Genomic DNA, 20302 nt, shown 5'->3' with positions numbered 1-20302 from the left:
TAAAATACTGTGAAAGTTTGCCATTTCCAAATTTGTCAACATTAGTGTTACCATTAGAGTCACATTCAATTGTGAAATAATAATCTTAAAAGAATTGAACAATTGAAGACAACCAAAGAATAAGAAGACTAACAATTTTAATGTACTCTCATTTTTATTTATCTGGCAGTCTTTACCAACTGATCCACCAGGCAAACTTCACAACTGGAGTGAGTAGCCTATTCCTTCTCCAGGGAATCTTCCCAACCCAGGAATTGAATGGGAGTCTGCCTTCATTGCAGACAGATTCTATACACAGTGAGCTACCAGGGAATCCTTTATCTGGCACAGGAATATTGAATCATAGAGCTAATCTTGGGATGGCTAATATGGATATATATGCTATAGCTTTTTCTCCCCCAACCATGGCAGGTCTTCCTAATTGATTTCACTGTAATGTTGCTGATCCCAGATGGATATCCTTACTCTTCAGGTAACCACTTCAGATTGAGGTTGGCACTTGAGTTGAGACCTCTTTCCCATCCCTAATCTACCTGAATCCCTTCTCATTTTGTAGATAGGGAAGTTCAAACACACAGATCTTAAGTTATTTTCCAAACTTAAAGCTACATATAATCAGAACCAGGACTAACGCCCTCAGATTCCTAATTTCTGATTCAGTGTTCTTTATACTACCATTTCATTCTATTGCATCTTCACAATCTACCCTTCATTGGTATGGTCTCTCCACTTTGTAAACTCCACAGGTTTTAAACTAGATAATCACTAATATACAGATAAGTTAATTTTTATCTGTCTATAGTTATATATTAATATATTACAAATAATTGGATATTATATATAACTATACTTCTCATAGACATACTTAAAAATAAAAGTAGGCATATACTTTTATATCTAGAAAATTTATATTAAGTGGCACTTTTTTTTTAAATGACTCCTAGGTACATCCAGGGAAAAGAAATATATAACCTAGTAATAGTTGATAAGTTAGTAGAAAAATATGAACAGATTCTAGCTTTAGTTTGTTCTGGCTGTAGTATGGAGGACGAATTAAAAGGAAAGTCTTAAATCCAGGAGGCTAAAATGTTATTTTAATAACTCAGTAAGTAATGAGAGGAGATAGAATTGTACTGGTGACTTTCAGATGGAGAGTAGATATGCCTGAGAGAGTTTAAGGAATAAAAATCAATATTATTTAATGATCAATGGAAAATAGCAGAGGAAGCGTGTATGTGTGTGCAGTTGCTCAGTCCTGTCTGACTCTTTGCGACCCCATGGACTATAGTCCGCCAGGCTCCTCTGTCCATGGAATTTTCCAGGGAAGAAGACTGGAGTGGGTTGTCATTTCCTCCTCCAGGGGATCTTCCCAACCCAGAGATTGAATCTTGGTCTCCTGCATTATAGGTAGATTCTTTACTACTGAGCCACCAGGGAAGCCCCAGAAGACTATTCATTAGGTAACTCTTAAGATTTTTGCCATAGTTAACTAGTTGTATGAGGAATGCAGGGATGAGAAAGAGATGGTTTGCAAAGGAAGAGTATGAGTTCTGTTTCAGAAAAGTGAACAGGAAGAACTTTTGAAGTATCCAGGCAGATATATACAGAAGGTTGTTGTATATAAAATCTGAATTTCATGGAAGGTCAAAACCAGAGATCTAGAGACTTGAGAACTATCACCATATTTTTTCTTTAGTCATGACTTTAGAAATGGTAATGTTTTTATATTCTATGTGATATTAACAGAACAAATCAACTAAAACATGTATAGGGTATGTATTCATATTAAATGTTTAGTATTATAAAATTAAGCTTTTCCATAGAAAATACACATGGTAAAAATTCAAAAGTATATAAAAACTTGGAAATATAACCCTTCATATGTCCCCCACCTTCATTTCAAATCCTCAATATTGATGCAGAGGTAATTAGTCTGAATGGATGTTTATAGATCATCCCAGAAATTATTTATGCATAGAAAGCAAGGCCGCCAAGTTGCATAATTCCAAGGAGTACCATTCACATTAGAAACTATGTAAAATGGCCATATCTGGGGTTTTGGAGCATGCATGTCTGCCCACCAGAATGTGATAGTCCTCCTTTCTTAGTAACATACAACGATTGCACTTTTTTTCACCTAAATGTGTAGTTGTATACATTTCTATACATAAACATATAGTTTTACCTCTTCTGATGAAAAGTTTGGACACTGTTCTGTTTTATGAATATATCATTATTTATATAGTAAATCCCAACAGAGGAATATTTAAGTTGTTTCCAGAGATATTACTATTATTGGCAATGGTCCAGTGACTATTATTTACATATACAAGCATAAAAAATTCTTGAATATTAAAATCGTGCCTTGAAAATTCATAATATAATAGCAAATTAAGGGGTCCAGCAAGCATCAGTTTTAATCTAGTGTTCTCATTCTTGGTGGGATTTTTTTTTTTAAAGAATTAACCATTTTTTTTTGTTCCTTCTGTGTATTCTTGCCACCTCTTAAGTAGTTATGAGTTTTTAAAAGTAATTTTATTTTGAATTTATGTGCCATATAACTAAGGCATTAGAATTCATTGTATTGGTCTCTTAAAGCATAAATTTTGAGATATCATCTTACTTCCAGCTGTTTTACTTAGGACTCCATCATTAAAACTGGTCAGACTGTTACTTGCATACTGTTGTTATTAATTCTCTTAGCTCACCATGTCCTCTTTTTATGTAAAAACTAAATCTAGGAAAATCAAAAGCTTTTTGTCTTAAAACATAAACTGTCACTGTCACTGGTGATGATTTTCCTCCTTTAATAACATTTTTTTTTAAAACAACATTTTAAAAATAGTTGTTGTTCAGTCTCTCAGTTGTTTCCAACTTTGAAACCCCATGGACTGCAGCACACTAGGCCTCCCTGTCCTTTACTACCTCCTGGAGTTTGCTCAAACTCATGTCCATTGAGTCAGTGATGCCATTCAATCATCTCATCCTTTGTCGTACCCGTCTCCTCCTGTCTTCAATCTTCCCCAGCATCAGGGTCTTTTCCAGTGAGTCAGCTCTTTGCATCAGGTGGCCAAAGTATTGGAGCTTCCTCTTCATCATCAGTCCTTCCAATGAATATTCAGGGTTCATCTCTTTGCAGTCCAAGGGACTCTCAGGAGTCTTCACTAACACCACAGTTCGAAAATATCAGTTCTTTGGCGCTCAGCTTTCTTTATCATCAACTCTTGCATCCATACACGACTACTGGACAAACCATAGCTTTGACTATACAGATCTTTGTCGGCAAAGTAATGTCTCTGCTTTTTAATACCATGTATAGGTTGGTCATAGCTTTCCTTCCAAAGAGCAAGTGACTTTTAATTTTATGGCTGCAGTCACAGTCTGCAGTGATTTTGGATCCCAAGAAAATAAAGTCTGTCACTGTTTCCATTGTTTCCACATCTATTTGCCATGAAGTGATGGAACCAGATGCTATGATCCCCCTCATTGACTACTTATTTATTAAAAATAACCCAAAAGAGAGAAAATACAGATTGTACTGAGTGACTTAAAGTGAAGAGACCCAAGGCTGAGCTGTTCTAAGTTCAGACTGAGCCTGTGACTGGGAATGGGAGAAGAAGAAAATAATTCAGAATATACCTGGAAGCAGAGGGAGTGAGTGACTGCAGACTCATTTCTGCACTATCTCCTTGCTACAAACTCAGACTGGATTGCAAACACAGCTTATCAGGAAGCTAATGACAGCCACTATCATCAAATCATAAAATGTCTGGGCTGATCGGATATCAAAGCTGATTATTATCAATACCATAAGATCATACAAAGTCTTGGGAATCTATGACTCTTGCGACAAAATCCATTACCAGATGCTCTATATAGATGCTATCTATAACACAGGTAGAAAAAGAAGAGAATCTGATGGTAATTTTAAGAGTTCAAACTTACTGTATATAATTGCCACTGTATCTAATTAACAGAGGGGAATGATGGTAGGTGTAATTTCTAATATAAACAGATTACCAAATTTTTTTTTAGGTATAGCAAAATAAACACTGAGTCAAATCAGAGATTATCATAGTATAAACAATCGTATATTTCATAAAATAGCAAATAGTACTTTCAGATAATTCATACCGTTAATAGCTCAAACTGGGTTTAAAAAATGGGATCATGGAACTCATATACAAGTATAGTCTCTTTCTTTATACAATTGTATAAACACCATTCTTTATACAAGACTCTCTAAATAGCAATATAATGCACATAAAGTAATACAAAAGAGCATAAACATGGAGACAATTCTGCTGGCATTCACTCACTACAGAGACCCAGCACTCTATTTACATAACTGTTTGAAGTTCCAAGCCCTTGTGATTAATGATATATCGAGTCAAAATAACATCATTCCAAAGAGGGTGAATTTATAATTTATGAAAAGTAGAGCTGTAGAAAATAATGTAGATTTGTTTTTTAAGTTAAGCACGTGAACAAATCAGGAGGGGTGGCAAAGGGGTGGAAAGAATCTATTAGAAGGTCCTAGAAATGCACTTATGCTTGGCTTTAACTCAATAAAAGTCTGATAAATATTCATATATTTGAATCCTGCCCTTTATCTGGGTGAAAGCAGCAAATATGAAATAAATAAAGAGTTGGATTCTGCCTGTCAGTATTCAACAGCATGCAGTCCTCCACTTTGCAATGAGTACTCCCTATGAGACCCAACATTTATCTACAACACAAGGTATGGCTACAGTGCCATGAATTAGAGGCTGGTGGGCTGTTATGGGCTCAATTGTGTTCCCTCCAAAATTCATATGTTGAAGTTCTAATCCCCAGCACCTCAAAATGTGACTTGTACTTGAAGACAGGATCTTTAAAGAAGCAGTTAAATTACAATGAGGTCCTTAGAGTGGGCCCTGATCCCATCTGAGTGGGGTCCTTAAAAGAAGAGGGCACATAACATACAGAGAGGGAAGACCAAGTGAAGACACGGGGAGAAGGACATCTACAAGCCAAGGAGAGAGGTTTCAGGAGCAATCAACCCTGCCAACCCCATGAGCCCGAACTTTTAGTCTCCAGGGCTGTTAGGAAATAAATTTCTGTTGTTTAAACCACCTATGGTTTTTTCCAGTAGTCGTGTATGGATGTGAGAGTTGGACCATAAAGAAAGCTGAGCACCAAAGAATTGATGCTTTTGAACTGTGGTGTTGGAGAAGACTCTTGAGAGTCCTTTGGACTTGCAAGGAGATCCAACCAGTCCATCCTAAAGGAAATCAGTCCTGAATATTCAATGGAAGGACTGATGCTGAAGCTGAAGCTCCAATACTTGGGCCACTTGATGTGAAGAACTGACTCACTGGAAAAGACTCTGATGGGATGCTGGGAAAGATTGAGGGCAGGAGGAGAAAGGGACGAAAGAGGATGAGATGGTTGGATGGCATCACCAACTCAATGAACATGAGTTTGAGCAATCTCTGGGAGTTGGTGATGCACAGGGAGGCCTAGCATGCTGCAGTCGCAAAGAGTCAGACACGATTGAGTGACTAAACTGAACTGAAGCCACTTAGATAAGGTGGCTTAACCAAGGATTATAACAAAGATCATGAAAAATTACTCTTTATCAGTTCAGACACAGATCTATCAGTTTAGGTTCTATTTTTTTTCCTCATAGAGGTCACAAAAAATCTGTAAAGGAAATTGATAATTTGAACAAAATTTACAAAGTAAAGATGCTACATGCTCAAGACTGATATATGTTGAAAACAGTTCACATAAGAAATCTATTGACAATAATCAAATGCATCCATCATAATTGATTCAATCATCAAAATCCAAAAATGAAAAAAACCTCTACATGTCTTGTTGATATATTTCTCATTTTCACAACTGGCAGCTCCTTAAGTTCATTCTCCTCCCTCCCCTCTTTGTTCTTTAATAATTTTAAAAATTGTATTTGCCATAGAGTTTCTTCATGAAATGGATTATGAATTTTTTTTCAAAACTAAGAAAATGATTTCTGATAAAATGACTTTTCTTTCTATACTATAACCACTACTACCAAGAGTATGTGTACATTTTATTTGGCACATTACGAAGAAAAGATTTCAGTTATTCAAGATGCATTATGGAAACGTACAAAATAGTAAATAGTTTTATTTTTTTCTTTACCAAATCAGAAAACATCCAGAATTAAAATCAAGACTTGTTAGTAAAATAAGCACAACTCAATGACAGATGGTCATCAAAACGCTAAAAGGAAGTTAAAGCTAGTATTTAACCATTTCGTCTATTTTTGTGACTTAGAGAAAATAATTACTGGCTTCTACATCGTGCTGTATATTATGACTATTCTGTATAATCACATGTAAAATGAACATTTAGAAATTTAAATAATATTTGATATTCATATGGCTTTACAAATATTTTAACATATTTCTTCAGTATTTCTGAAATTAACTTAAAAATAACTTGGTTGCTTCATCATTCAATTTAATAGCTATTATTCAGGGATTAGTTAGAATTTATGTTTAATTATTAAACACTGAAATAAATGCTACAGTACATGGGGTGATGAATACAGATCACAATTTTCAAGCATATTATAATTTATAACTGCAATGCTATGCCCTCTGACATGTTTACATTATTTAAAGCATTTTTAAAAGCATCACTCAATGCCAGAAGCCCCTCAAAACAAGTATAAATAAGAAGTAGAAAGAGTTACACAAAGCTTTAGACCAGATTTTCTCCCTGATGTATTCAACCTAAATGCATTCACATCAAGGTTTGATGTTTGACCAGTTTTTCTGTTAGGAACAGTCTCTTCTAGATAATAAAAACTGATAGAACAGCTATAAAACTTGTAAAATGCCATTATAGGGGTCCCATAAATGTAAAACTGCCAATAGAGTTTGGGGATTTATACCTAGTTTTCGTCCCTTCACAGAGGCAAACATGCTCAAAGCCATTATAATCACCCTTCAAAATCAGATAATATTCTGACAGTTCAGTTTCCCTGACAAAGGAGTCCCAGGCAGGACCCAGGAGGCCCAGGTGCGCTGTGTCATGCCAGTCTTTAATGCAGTCTAATATCAGATAGATGCTAGTGAGAGAAAATACTCTGAATAAAGTACAGATAATAGCATGGACAGCCACTCATTGCAAAATTACTTGTGCTCATCATGCTGTGAGCTTTGTATTAAATTTTTTCTGTCAAGTGGCAGGAATCATGGGGAGAAGTGCCTCAGAAAACCCTCCTTGTAACCTTGGATAAGGATCTATAATATTAGGCTTTCATATGATAATGGCAAATGATGCCCTTTTTGAAAAATTGCTGACTGGTAATGAAAGTTCTAATCAGATTGCGGTTGGAGAGGACCAGGAGGTGGGAATGGTGCCTGTGACAACCTTCTTCCCCCCACCCCTTTAGTAAATTTAGCAAACTTGACAAGATGGGTGAGCCTGAGAGAATTTATCTTACATGAATTTCCAACAAAGCCCTTGAGGTTGTTTTATAAAACGAGAAGGTGGTGGTTTAATAAATGCCGGGCCACCTGAGGCACTTTCATTAAAGGCTTTCTCTAGACAACGTCACAATGTTTGTGCTATTCTCCTGTGCTCCCTCTAGAATACAAACCTCGCCTCGTCAGTGACAGTGGAGACTGTGTGTGAAGGCATGAAGGAAGACGATTCCATTTGCCTTTTGGTGCACAAACTGTTTGTAACACCACTATAGTTAGACTTTATATTCAAATGAGTTTATTGTCTTCTATTTGAATGCAAAATTCTCCAAGAAAAAAAAGTTGAGGACATTGTGGAAGAGTTACCAGTGATGAAAGTTAATCCCAAGCCATTACTTCAACTACAGTAATATCTACTTGTTTAAACTATATAATAACCTTTTAAGAATATTAAAAGTATTATCCTTTGTTTTAACTTCCTAACTAACCCACTTACTAGAAAACTGCAGGGACTTGAGATGCCCGACAAGATATGGAAGCTGATCATTCCTCTAAGTAATATGAGGCTTACTGTTAATGAATTTTTAATGTAATTCCTAATGTCAGTGGATGCATTTTCAAGTCAGAGAGAGCCAAGGTAAAGAGGTGAGATTCATAGATGTTTCCATCCATTTCAGTGGACTTACCATCTGTGTAGGCTTCTCTGCGCAGATGTCCCGGCTGGTGTTTTTGTTTCTTGGCTGGTCTGGCCTTCTGTACTACAGCAGCACTCATGTTGCTGTCGGTAGAAACAGGACTTGTGGGTCTAGGGCACTGGGATGCATGAAAATGGCGGCGGCCTGAGAAAAAAATCAGAGTCAAGCTCAACAATAAAGTTTAACTTAACAGTAGTAATCAAAATAAAACATTAAAACTAGAACTAACCCTATTAAAAAAAAAACCCTTAAATAAATTATTTTAGTAAACAATGCTGAGTTGCTTCAGGTGTGTCTGACTCTGTGCAACCCTATGGACGGTAGACCGCCAAGCTCCTCTGTCAATGGAATTTTCCAGGCAAGAATACTGGAGTGGGTGGCCATGCCCTCTTCCAAGGGATCTTCCCCAGTGGCTCAGCAGGTAAAGAATCTGTCTGCAGTGAAGGAGACACAGGAGATGTGGGTTCGATTCCTGGGTCAGAAAGATTCTTGCCTGAAAAATCGCATGGACAGAGGAGCCTGGCAGGCTATGGTCCATGGGTCGCAAAGAGTCAGACACGACTGAGTGACTAAACTTATTCTAGTAAATAATCGGATTTTTGTTATGCTGCTTGAGCTATTCACTGGAAAAAATACCCTAAAAGTATCTTCATGTTCTTTTTTTTTTAAGCCTTGGTACTTTTATTCTGCTAAAGTTCTTGATACCTAGGCATTAAAGAAAAACATCGTAACTATTTTTGCAGCTACCATCACTAAATTGTTACTGTTAAACAAAACTATTAATTAAATTTTTACAGAATATATCCAATGTCTGTTTCTTTCTCAAAAGGAATAACCAGAGCCCTTAAGAAATTCAAGTTCTAAGAATAAACAGTACAAAACACATTCCTTATTTTAATTAAATATGTTTGTGCTCTTCTCTGAAGACAGACTCCTAAATTTGAGTACATTCTCAGGTATTTTTTCTTATGGTGGCCTAAAATTTAGCTAGCTCACATACTTAGACCGGCCAAAATTATCCACACCCCTGTTCTCTTAAAAGATATTTATTTGCTGCTTCTGGATATTTAAAGTGACCTCTCCAGAGACTTTTATGTTTTTTGGTGCTGGTGTAAGTAGTTTTTCATTATTTTGATCTTGGAGGGACAATATTCACAGGTGATAAATGAACCTGATAATCAGACATGGTACATTGCTGTGCTCTCAAATTCTCTGGCTTTCTTACAGAGACATAGTACAACAGCACAAAATATTTAATCCATAATGTCGATGGAGATCTATTGGCCCTACCCTTGATCTTTGTTATTTTGGTTTCTTGAAATTCCAGAGATTCAAATGCAGAACTTTCTGTTGTACCACAAGAAAGTTCAGAGAGACCAAGACAACATGTGTTCTGGCTATAAACAGTAGCAGTCACAGAAGGTAAAATCAACACATTTGCAGGTGATAACTGAAGCATTAAATAATAGATATTAATGTGGCCTAGTGAGAAACAATGTGATTGGATTATTCATTCATATTAACTTCAAGCCATATGATAAGCAGCACCCTTTCAGGAAAAGAACATTTTAATAGGCTGACTCCAATGCATGCTTTGTTCATTATAATCATGAGCTAAATGAAAGTCAGGAGAGCTACTGAATTACAATACAATGAAATATTAAACCAAACTCTCTTTAGCTATGATGGAGACTATTACAATTAAAGTTACATATCCATGAAAAGAAAGAATTAGAGCTGAGACTGAACCCATTTCTCATTCTATTGTGTAAGGCCATCTACTGCTCATAGACCCTGAGGCATGAGGTCATTTACAGATGAATTTTCAAAATTATTTCTATGTCTTGTTGACTCAATGAACTGAAACACACCCTTAATGCAATATGAAAGCACTAGTTTGAGATGCTTAATTTCAGGTACTCATTTTTTTACAGGAGATTAAAAAATAAGGAGAAACAAAAGCTATATATAAAGTCAGATGTTATTTATTAGGAACCATAGATTGGTTTGCATATTATTTTATAATACGCAGCAGCTCCTAGGAGAAAAAATGAAAATGGTTTAATATCATTAAGTGTAAGCCTGGCTAAAATAAGTATGCATTCTACAATAATAGTTTGAGAGATATCAGACATATTTTTTTCCTACAACATATTCTTGATTAATAATATATAGAAAAAAAGCTTTATGACGTGAGTTAAATTTTCTTTGAATATATTCTACAATGATAAGAAATAATGACCAATCCAACATCTAAAGAGAACATGGAAAATTCTCTTGGAACATGGAAAATAACTGCAACAATGTGATAGTTACTAAGCTAAGAAAAAAATAAAACAATAAAATAACGACTATTGATCTGCTGTGATAGTCTTTACTGTCTCAGAAATGTCTCTCTCTCTTATTGATCACATTATTTTTATTCTATTTGTATATTCTTAGTTACCAGAAATATACACATATATTGAACATGTATATGAATATATATATTCCATTTTACAGAAATTAAAATCATGTGAAAAATATATACTTAAAAATTTTTTCTTTCTCGTATTATTTACTTTCTAAACAAAGATGGGAATAGGAAATAAGTATAAGAGAATTAAAACATAAAAATGGATACATAGTAATTAAAAACAGGCTACTGGCAATAAAAAGGGAAATATAAAAAATATATAAGCATTTAGATTAACTTGCTCTCCAAATTACTAGATTAACAATGTTTAGTTTAAGCACAGAACATACTTATGCTTGCAAAAGTATATATATTATAAATATCTTTATATTTTCTCAATTAAATTAGTATTCTAATTGAGAGGCATGAAAAGAATCGGGGTTAAGGAGAAATAGCCCACTTTCCAACAGTTGAGTGTCCCCCCAGACGTTTATCTATTTCTCCTAGACAATTTCTAATTAAATGGGATGAGTGAACTACCTCAATTAATTTTATTTTGGTGACTTTTTACATCTTAAAAAAAAAAATGTAACACAATCTCAATTTAATTGATCACAGGCATTCCAAAAGAAGTTGCACTTTTATATTTGCTAAGACTATCTTAAAAAGGAAGACTTTTCAGGTAGCTTCACTCACATTACATATGATTTATTAAATAAAATAGAAGATTTAAAAAGTCTTGTCAAGAAAAAGGGACTAGGCAGGATACATCATAATCTTGGACCTTGGTCTCCTTGCTATACTGTGCTTAGTGGCTCAGTCCTGTTGGACTCTGTGCGACCCCACTGATTGTAGCCCACCTGGCTCCTCTGTCCCTGAGGATTCTCCAGGCAAGAATACTGGAGTGGGTTGCCATGTCTTTCTGCAGGGAACCTTCCCAACCCAGGGATCGAACCCAGGTCTCCCTCATTGCAAGTGGATTATTTACTGCCTGAGTCACCTGGGAAGCTCCGCAGTCAAAAACCAGAGTGGTAACAGTTGTATTTCATATAGGACGTAAGATTATGGAGATAATCAGCAACTGACAAATACACACAGCATTTTCTTTTTTTCTCCTCCAGCTTGGTGAGAAATGTACGACTTACCAGCAGCATCCTGCATTTGGCGCCGGGCCACTTTCAGACCAGCATACTCTGCTGCCGCTGCGACCGCCTGGGCAAAATCGGCATCAGTGAAAAAAGAGCCATCAGAAGAACTAACACTGGAGCGTCCGCTGGAAATGTTGTCCTCCTCTGAGGCAGAGCCCCAACCATTGATCATGGACCCGGTGACAGAGCTCTCCAGGTCCCCAACACTGGAGGCAGGGGTCTGCTCGAGCCCGCGTAACAAAAGCCTTCTGGTCTGCATCTTGGCTACTTCCATGTCGGCTTCGTCTTCTTCCTCTTCTGGCGCATCCGTATCCATATCTGAGACAAGGGGTCCTGAAATGTAACCGTAGGTGTGGGGTGGGGAAATCGGCCTTGGAGGTGGAGGAGGGCTCACGGGCTGCCGTCTGTAGGAAAATGAATAAACAAGTATGGCTTAGCTCATTACTTAGGACACAAAAGTTTAAACTAACCAAGAAATTCACATTGTGGTAGTTTAGTCGCTAAGTCTTGTCCCACTCTTGTGACCCTATGGACTGTAGCCCACCAGGCTCCTCTGTCCATAGGATTTTCTAGGCAAGAGTACTGGAGTGAGTTGCCATTAAATTCACAAGTACACCCTTTTGATTTTTGCTTCCATGGTGCTAATTTGCTCAGGAAAAACAATGGGAAATCAGGGCATGCTTAAAGTTTTATTTTTGAGTCATAAGAAATTTATCTCAATACCAGAGGTACTTTTAAGAAAGCTGGGCTACCTTTTGATTCAAGCTTAATAGAAATAGACTCATTATGGATAAGTCTCTTTATGTTTTATCTTTCGGGTTGTTGTTGTTCAGTCTCCAAGTCAGGTCTGACTCTTCATCACCCTGTGGACTGCAGCACGCCAGGCCTCCCTGTTCAGTTATGCTCAGTTAAAAAGGGGTGAAAAAAAGTGGTAAGCAATACCTATTTTGAAATTGACACCTATGTATTTGTCCTAAAGCTTATGGAATATTGACACTTCCCAGGTGGTACATTTGGTAAAGAATCCACCGACTCAGTGAAGGAGACACAAGGAACACCAGCTTGGTCCCTGGGTCAGGAATATCCCCTGGAGGAGGAAATGGCAACCCACTTTAGTATTCTTGCCTAGAAAATCCCATGGACAGAGGAACCTGGTAGGTTACAGCCCATGAGGTTGCAAAGAGTTGGACATGACTGAGCATGCATGCATGCTCTATATGGAATATTATTGACAGCTTATAATGACCAAAGACAGCAGACATTAGTTCTGAAACAGGCTGCTCCATAAATGTATAAGCATGTTCCCTTCCCTTTCCTTCATGGTCACTCTTAGCACTGCAAGCGAATGGACATATTCGTTTTGACTATAGAGAGTAGAGTTTTATAGTATTAAAACATTATGCATTGAGCATATGATATAATTTCCTTTAGATTTTACTCTACTAAAGAAACAGCCAAGAGTAATTTTTCTCCAAATTGCTCACTTATAAATATTATTAGCTATTATCAAGTATATGACTTTTACCATTATTCCTCCTATCTGTTTAACAAAATGTTTACAGGTATTTTTCTTGGTGCTCTGGATTTATGTTCACAGAGTTAACAGTAACTGGTTTCAGCCATCTTTCCACAGATCTAGAGAACATTAGTTAAAAGCAGTCTTTCTTCTCCCCTCCTGCACCATCAAACACAGTGAACAGAAGATGACTAAGAAGGCAGAGAGCACTTAGACATTAGTGGAAAGCAAGGTTTGTGGAAAGAAGTTATTCCCAAGTGGGAAGAATGCCAAGAGATTAACTTCTAATTGGGAAAGTGCCTGAAAAATAGTGAACACATATAGTGATGTGCTCAACAGTTCCAGTGCTCTCGTTGCTCTTCAGTTGCTAAGTCATGTCTGACTCTTTGTGACCCTATGGACTATAGCATGCCAGACTCCTCCATCTTCCACTATCTCCCAGAGTTTGCACAAATTCATGTCCATTGAGTTGGTGATGCTATCTAAGCAAGGTTACAAAGAGCTCTCTAAACGAGGTTGCTTGCTAAGTTGCTTCAGTCATGTACAACTGTTTGCAACGCTATAGACAATAAACCTCCAGGCTCCTCTGTCTGTGGGATTCTCTAGGCAAGAATACTGGAGTGGGTTGCCGTGCCCTCCTCTAAGCAAGGTTAAAAAGGTAACATAAGGGAAATCTCTTTTTGAAAGGTCATGACAACACTTCATCAAATTCTGAGCTTCTGAGAATAAAGAGGATAGAGTCACATGTACCCCAATGTTCACTGCAGCACTGAATAGCCAAGATGTGGAAGCAACCTAAATGTCCACTGACAGATGAATGGAAAAAGAAGATGTGGTAAATATATATAATGCAATATTCCTCAGGCATAAAAGTGAATGAAGTTGGAACATTTGTAGAGATGTGGACGGATCTAGAGTCTGTCATACAGAGTTAAGTAAGTCAAAATGATCAAAATATTATATATTAATGTATATTAATGTATATTTCATATACATGAAATCTAGAAAAATGGTACAGCAGAATTATATGCAGGGCAGGAATAGAGATGCATATGTAGAGAACAGATGTGGATGCAGCAGGGTAAGGGGAGAGTGGGATGAATTGGGAGACTAGCATAGATACATTTATACTACCATGTGTAAATAGCTAGTGGGAAGCTGCTGTATAGCACAGGGACCTCAGCTTGGTGCTCTGTCATGACCAAGAGGGGTGGGTTGGGGGTGGAGGAGGGAGGCTCAAGTGGGAGGGGATATATGTATACATATGGCTGATTCACTTTATTGTGCCACAGAAACTAACAGAACATTGTAAAGCAATTATACTCCAATAATATTAAAAAACAAAACAAAACAACAACAACAAAAAACAAGCCTGCCACTCTAAGCCCTAGTGTTGGAGGGTAGGTAAGATTAGGATTTAGTGTTATCTGGTGACCCTATGGCTTGGAAGACTAGCAGAGATAGAATATAAATGCCACAGACTGGTAATCTACCTGAAGACGTGGCTAAATTGTTCAAGGACTATACACATCTATAGATGTTGTCCAGGATAGAGTCCTTCATCAATGGAAGCTGGTGCCAGCCCCCTTCCCGCACCATCCTTATGATACTCATAGAGCAAGATGAGACAGAACAGTCATTAAGGCTGACCAAGAAGAAGACTGGATCCTCACCCACTTTACTCTTTTTATGTACCCTCATCCTTGCCTTAGAACTTAAGAGAATGGACTGGGAAGAGCAAGAAAGGAAGTGATTAAAAATGGAACACATGACTCACTCCATGTCACCATGGCCACAGACATGTTCAGTCTGCAAAAACATCTGGAAGTGTATGATTATAGTTTTAAAATTAATAGGACTGAGTAATAAATTAAAAGAAAGCATACAAACAAACCCATATATTTTCTGGTCAAGATCTAATTTGCAGACCTGCTACAGAGAGGAAAAGGGAAGTTTAATATAGCACAGTGGTTAGGGTGGCATGGTAGTTGTTGGAAGAAAAAAGTTTTGTGCTTTTCATCCCAATGAATTGAGACACTTCAATAAACACTTTTTTATTAACACAAATAGAAAGCATTGAAAATAAAGGATTACTAAAAAATACTATAATTAACTAATTGGTTGAGCACCTACTTTGCAGCTAAGTATTATACAATGTTAGCTCATTTAATTCTCACAACAGATTTCCAGGGTACTTATTTTATTATTGTTTAAACAGATGAGGATATTGAAATTCAGAGGAATTAAAGGCCTTGCCAATGTTCCCATGACTAGCATGTATAAAATTTAGAATATATCTCACATCCCATTTCCAAGGTGATGGCCTTTCCTCTAGGTATGGTGTTATTATACATATATATTCACATATACAGGCTTCCCAGGTGGTGTGAGTGGTAAAGAACCCACCCACCTGCCAATGCAGGAGATGTAAGAGATGTGGGTTCGATCTCTGGGTCAGGAAGATCCCCTGGAGGAGGGCTCTGCAACCTACTCCAGTATTCTTGCCTGTAGAGCCCCATGCACAGGAGGGTTACAAAGAGTTGGACATGACTGAAGCGATGTAGTACACACACACGCACGCACATATACACATATGTATGTACATATGTAACATATTGATATATACGTATACACAGTTCTTTAGTAAAATGTGTTCTTTTTTTCATTTCTGGGTGGTTTCTAATGTATCTGTGTGTGGTACTAGAAGAAATATGAACAATGTACCAAAGCTGAAGTTATTTAAGAGATTAAAATGGATAATTGCTTTAATATGGAATATGTTATACACATAGAAGGAAAACCTTTGTTTAATTTGGATTGCAATAAAATACCATACTTAAAAGTCAATTTACAGCCTTTGTCAGCAGGCACATCCAAAATACCACAAAAAACTTCTTTTTTTAAATACATGTAAGACTTTTTAGCACAAAAGGAGCTATTTTGACCATCAATGAAGGGATGTAAGACAGCCAACTTCACAATGAAAAGATGTCAGTATTGTTGTATGTGGATAAGTCACATTATGTGAAGCCAAACATCTTCATGTTAAATGAGGACTGGCTTTTAACTACCAACACCCCGGGCAAATGCTGGGGAAAGACAGAAAATTTTATGCAAACCATCTGTAAATAAGGCAAGCCCAGGGAACGTGTGATAAACATGTACAGCTTGAAATATGTAACATATTCTATTTGAAAACAAAAAGCTATTTCAAGATGCTGTACTCAAGTGGGACTTGCCACAAATGAGCCTCAACGCCCCTCAATTTTTCCCCCTGAGGGGTTTCAATGTCTTCTGAAATAATGTACAAGTATATGGCTGCAAATCACAACTCTAGGCTGCTGCAAAAATGATGCCTTCATAAACATGTTCAAGAGAAGAAGAGAATAAGTCCATTAATTTATGAAAGTGGGTATTTATATAGTTTACTACAAACCATTTGCCAGGCAAAAGATGAAAGGGAGAAAATACATACCTTCAATTTTTTGCTAAAACTGGTATAGCTTTAATATTTTGTATGATTAACCATTCCCCAGTTTTTAACAGACAGATATTTAATTTTCCTTGCCTTGTTTTCCTTCCAACTATATCCTACTCAGTTCATCTATACTAAAAATATATCAGTGAATTTCCTATTCCACACATGAAATTTACTTTTCAAAAGATTTTTTTTTACTAAATATTAACTACAGTAAACACAATAGTATCAGTACTTTTGAAAACAGTATATGTAAATACATTTAATTATATTATTTTCATAGTCTGAAAAGAGAGATGAAAAATTACTATTATGTTAGTCATCTAGTTTATCTAGTTTTAGACAAAAATGGAATACCTTAGAAGCTCATTAGAATGCCAAAATTGTAATATCCACAATAATGAAGTATGAAATACTTATCTAATTAAATATTGCAGTTATAATGGTTTTAGCTCAGTAATTTCTTCTTCATGTACATTACACTATTTGTAATGTCCATAATCAATATGCTTTTGAACTGTGGTGTTGGAGAAGACTCTTGAGAGTCCCTTGGACTGCAAGGAGATCCAACCAGTCCATCCTAAAGGAGATCAGTCCTGGGTGTTCATTGGAAGGACTGATGTTGAAGCTGAAACTCCAATACTTTGGCCACCTCATGCGAAGAGTTGACTCATTGGAAAAGACCCTGATGCTGGGAAGGATTGGGGGCAGGAGGAGAAGGGGATGACAGAGGATGAGATGGTTGGATGGCATCACCGACTCAATGGACATGGGTTTGGGTGGACTCCGGGAGTTGGTGATGGACAGGGAGGCCTGGCATGCTGCGGTTCATGGGGTCATAAAGAGTCAAAAAGGACTGAGCGACTGAACTGAACTGAATCAATAAACATAAAAGTAAAATATGCATCATTCTTTAAACATTTACTCTGTACCAACTATGGTGAAGAAACTTCTAGGTTCGAGACCAAAGGAAACACAAGAAACAAGACCTCAGGTAATGGTTTACAGTTTGCACTTTAAGACATAGAAAGATTCAATTTTAAGGCACTCACATTTAATAAACTAACTATGCCACCAGGCCATGGCAGACTGTATTTTACAAAGATGTTCATAATAGTATCTTCTATCCACAATGTTCTTTTGGGATGAGAATTAGCCATCCCTTCATCAAGAGTGGGAGTTTAGTTCTGTGTCCTGAATCTGGGTGGATCCCACAACTGTTCTGACCATAGAATATGGCAGAAGTCAGACTATGCCAGTTCTGAATGTAGCTCTTAACTGGCCTGGCAACTTCTTTTCCCTGACTTACAAGTAGGATGCTGCCATGTAAGAAGCGCCACTCCCCTGATATCCCTGTGTTATGAGAACCCTGGGCTATGGTGGAGAGACCCTGGAGGATGAGACTGTATGTGGAAAGAGAGGCCATGGAACCCTGAGATGGCAGGCATACAAGTGAAGAATCTAACTTGGAAGTGGATCTCGCAACCCCAAAGACCAGAAGAGGCCATGTGCGTTAGTGGGGAATTACCCAGCTGAATCCTTTCAGAATTCCTGACTTGTGGAATTGCAAGTAAAATAAAATGGTTTTAGGTGATTACATTTTAGTGTTGTTCATAGGCAGCACTAGAAACAGGACACATGCACTATGCTAGAAATTCTGTTAAATAAAATAGACATAATCCTTGACTAAAGGGACTTATAGTCTAGTGGAGGCGACAAAGAGTTAATTAAACATGCAATGATAATGCAGTTTTCTCGAAGCTCCAGGATAGAAGATATCTATGGCATTGTGGGAACATGTAGAATTGGCTCCAACTTAGAGTTGGGGCATCAGGGAAAGACTGTATGGAGAGTATCTTCCATTTAATCTTGGATGGAAAGGATACACAAGTATTAGCTCCATAAAAGAGAGGGGATAATGGTATCCCAGGAAGATGGGATGGCCAATGGAAAGACCTTAACATGGCTGAGTGCTGGTCATTCCAGCACTTTACTCTGGAAATCTGGAGTAAAGGCAACAGGCACAGTGAGGAGGGGAGTGAATGGCTAAGCATGGGGAGGCAGGCAGGGGTCAGATCACAAAGAGCCTTGATTGCTCCATTAAGGAATTTTGCCTTTATTCTAAGGGAAATGAGAGGTCAGTGAGAGATTTTAAGCAGTGGAGAGACTTGATCAGTGTCGCATTTTAAGAAAATGCCTCAGCACAGTCTGCAGCAAGATGATTAAGATGAAGAAAGGGCAGGGCTAAAGGCAACAAGACCACTTATGGACCATTACGGTAATACAGACAAGAGAAAATGGCTGGAGGAAGTAGGAAAGTGCCTTTATGGCTGGAGATACGTGCATTGCTCTGTGTGATCATCAAGCAGTAAAAATCTGCAGGAACAGGTACTTGGCTATAAGGGTCTGATTCTTTGGAATGAAATTTATAGAGAAATAACTATCTGTCTTTAATGAATGTATCATTAGTGGAGTGACAAGAAACAGAAGTCATCTACTAAATGGGTAGGCTTCTGAATAGGCTAAAGGTTTGAGAAGAGACTTGACTCAAAGACTTCACTAGAGATGGGAATTACAGCATTGTGTATACTATCAAAAAACTAGACATGACTCATATGTCCAATATTAAGGCATTTTTAAAATAAATTACAGTACACATTTGTTTAAGGTGAATATCTAAATAGTCGTTGGCATGGAAAAATTCACTCTTCAGTGAAAACAGTACTTTATAAGATTATATTGGCAAATATATCATCACATCACAAATTCAAAGCAATGTGAGATTATATAGAGATGAAGGTCAGGAAAGATCTTTACTGAGGACATCGCAGTGACAATTTCTGACTACAGAGATCATTAGTACTTTTGTATTTTCATTTTATGTGTATTTTCAAAAATATCTAGGGTAAACATGTAGGATACACCTTCAGCATAGAAGAGCAGTAATAGTTTTTTGTTTAATGGGCTTTCATCTACTTCTTTTTCAAAAATATTTTCAGGCAAATTTAACATTTTATTATTTACTTTTATTTTTTGCTGTGCTGCACAGCATGTGGGATTTTAGTTCCCCAACCAGGGACTGAACCCGTGCCCACTGCCTTGGAAGCGTGGAGTCTTAACCACTGGACCACCAGGGAAGACCCATGGGCTTTCATCTACTTCTTAGTGCCCAGGGTTAATTCCAGCAGCAATCCTGGAAATATGATTCTTAATACCTTCATAGACTGAAAGTCATACCTTTTAAAACAGGCTGAACGTAGTCAAAGAGGATTTTTGGTACAGATACCCAATGCATTTCCGAAGTATACATGTTCACCTTGAATTCACTCCCCTAAAACAGTAGTGAGTAAGTCAACTTCACATTCTCCTCTAGTAAAAGTTTCCACTTATCAGATTTTTACCGAAGAAAGCTTTGTGGAACTCGATGACAGGGGCAGGACATAAGCACTGCTCTCAAAGAGCTTTTGATTTAAACAGGGAAAGAGACACAAATCGCCAACGCTAATGCAACGTGAAAACCTGATTACTGTGATAGCAGAGCGGTGAACAGACCATTATGAAGAGTAAAGACTAAGACGAGTTGATTTTTGCCAGGCAACAAGAAGTTGCA

At 37.2% G+C, this 20302-nt stretch overlaps 1 protein-coding gene across 3 annotated transcripts in view; it reads right to left on the bottom strand.

Annotated features, from left to right (window-relative positions):
- Positions 1 to 20302, bottom strand: part of ROBO1 (roundabout guidance receptor 1) — a 1242585-nt gene that overhangs the window by 9427 nt on the left and 1212856 nt on the right. For all 3 annotated transcript variants that reach the window (XM_081552483.1, XM_081552494.1, XM_081552499.1), the window contains 2 exons: positions 11696 to 12102; positions 8147 to 8299 (listed from right to left, as the gene is read on the bottom strand). In XM_081552483.1, coding sequence (XP_081408609.1) covers positions 8147 to 8299; positions 11696 to 12102 — 560 coding nt within the window. The remainder of the gene's footprint in view (positions 1 to 8146; positions 8300 to 11695; positions 12103 to 20302) is intronic.

This window comes from Giraffa tippelskirchi, chromosome 2 (genome assembly GCF_054371585.1).
Source record: "Giraffa tippelskirchi isolate mGirTip1 chromosome 2, T2T-mGirTip1v1.2.pri, whole genome shotgun sequence".
Lineage (NCBI taxonomy): Eukaryota > Metazoa > Chordata > Mammalia > Artiodactyla > Giraffidae > Giraffa > Giraffa tippelskirchi.
Note: the sequence above shows the minus strand (reverse complement) of the source record. Positions and strands in the feature narration are given on the sequence as shown.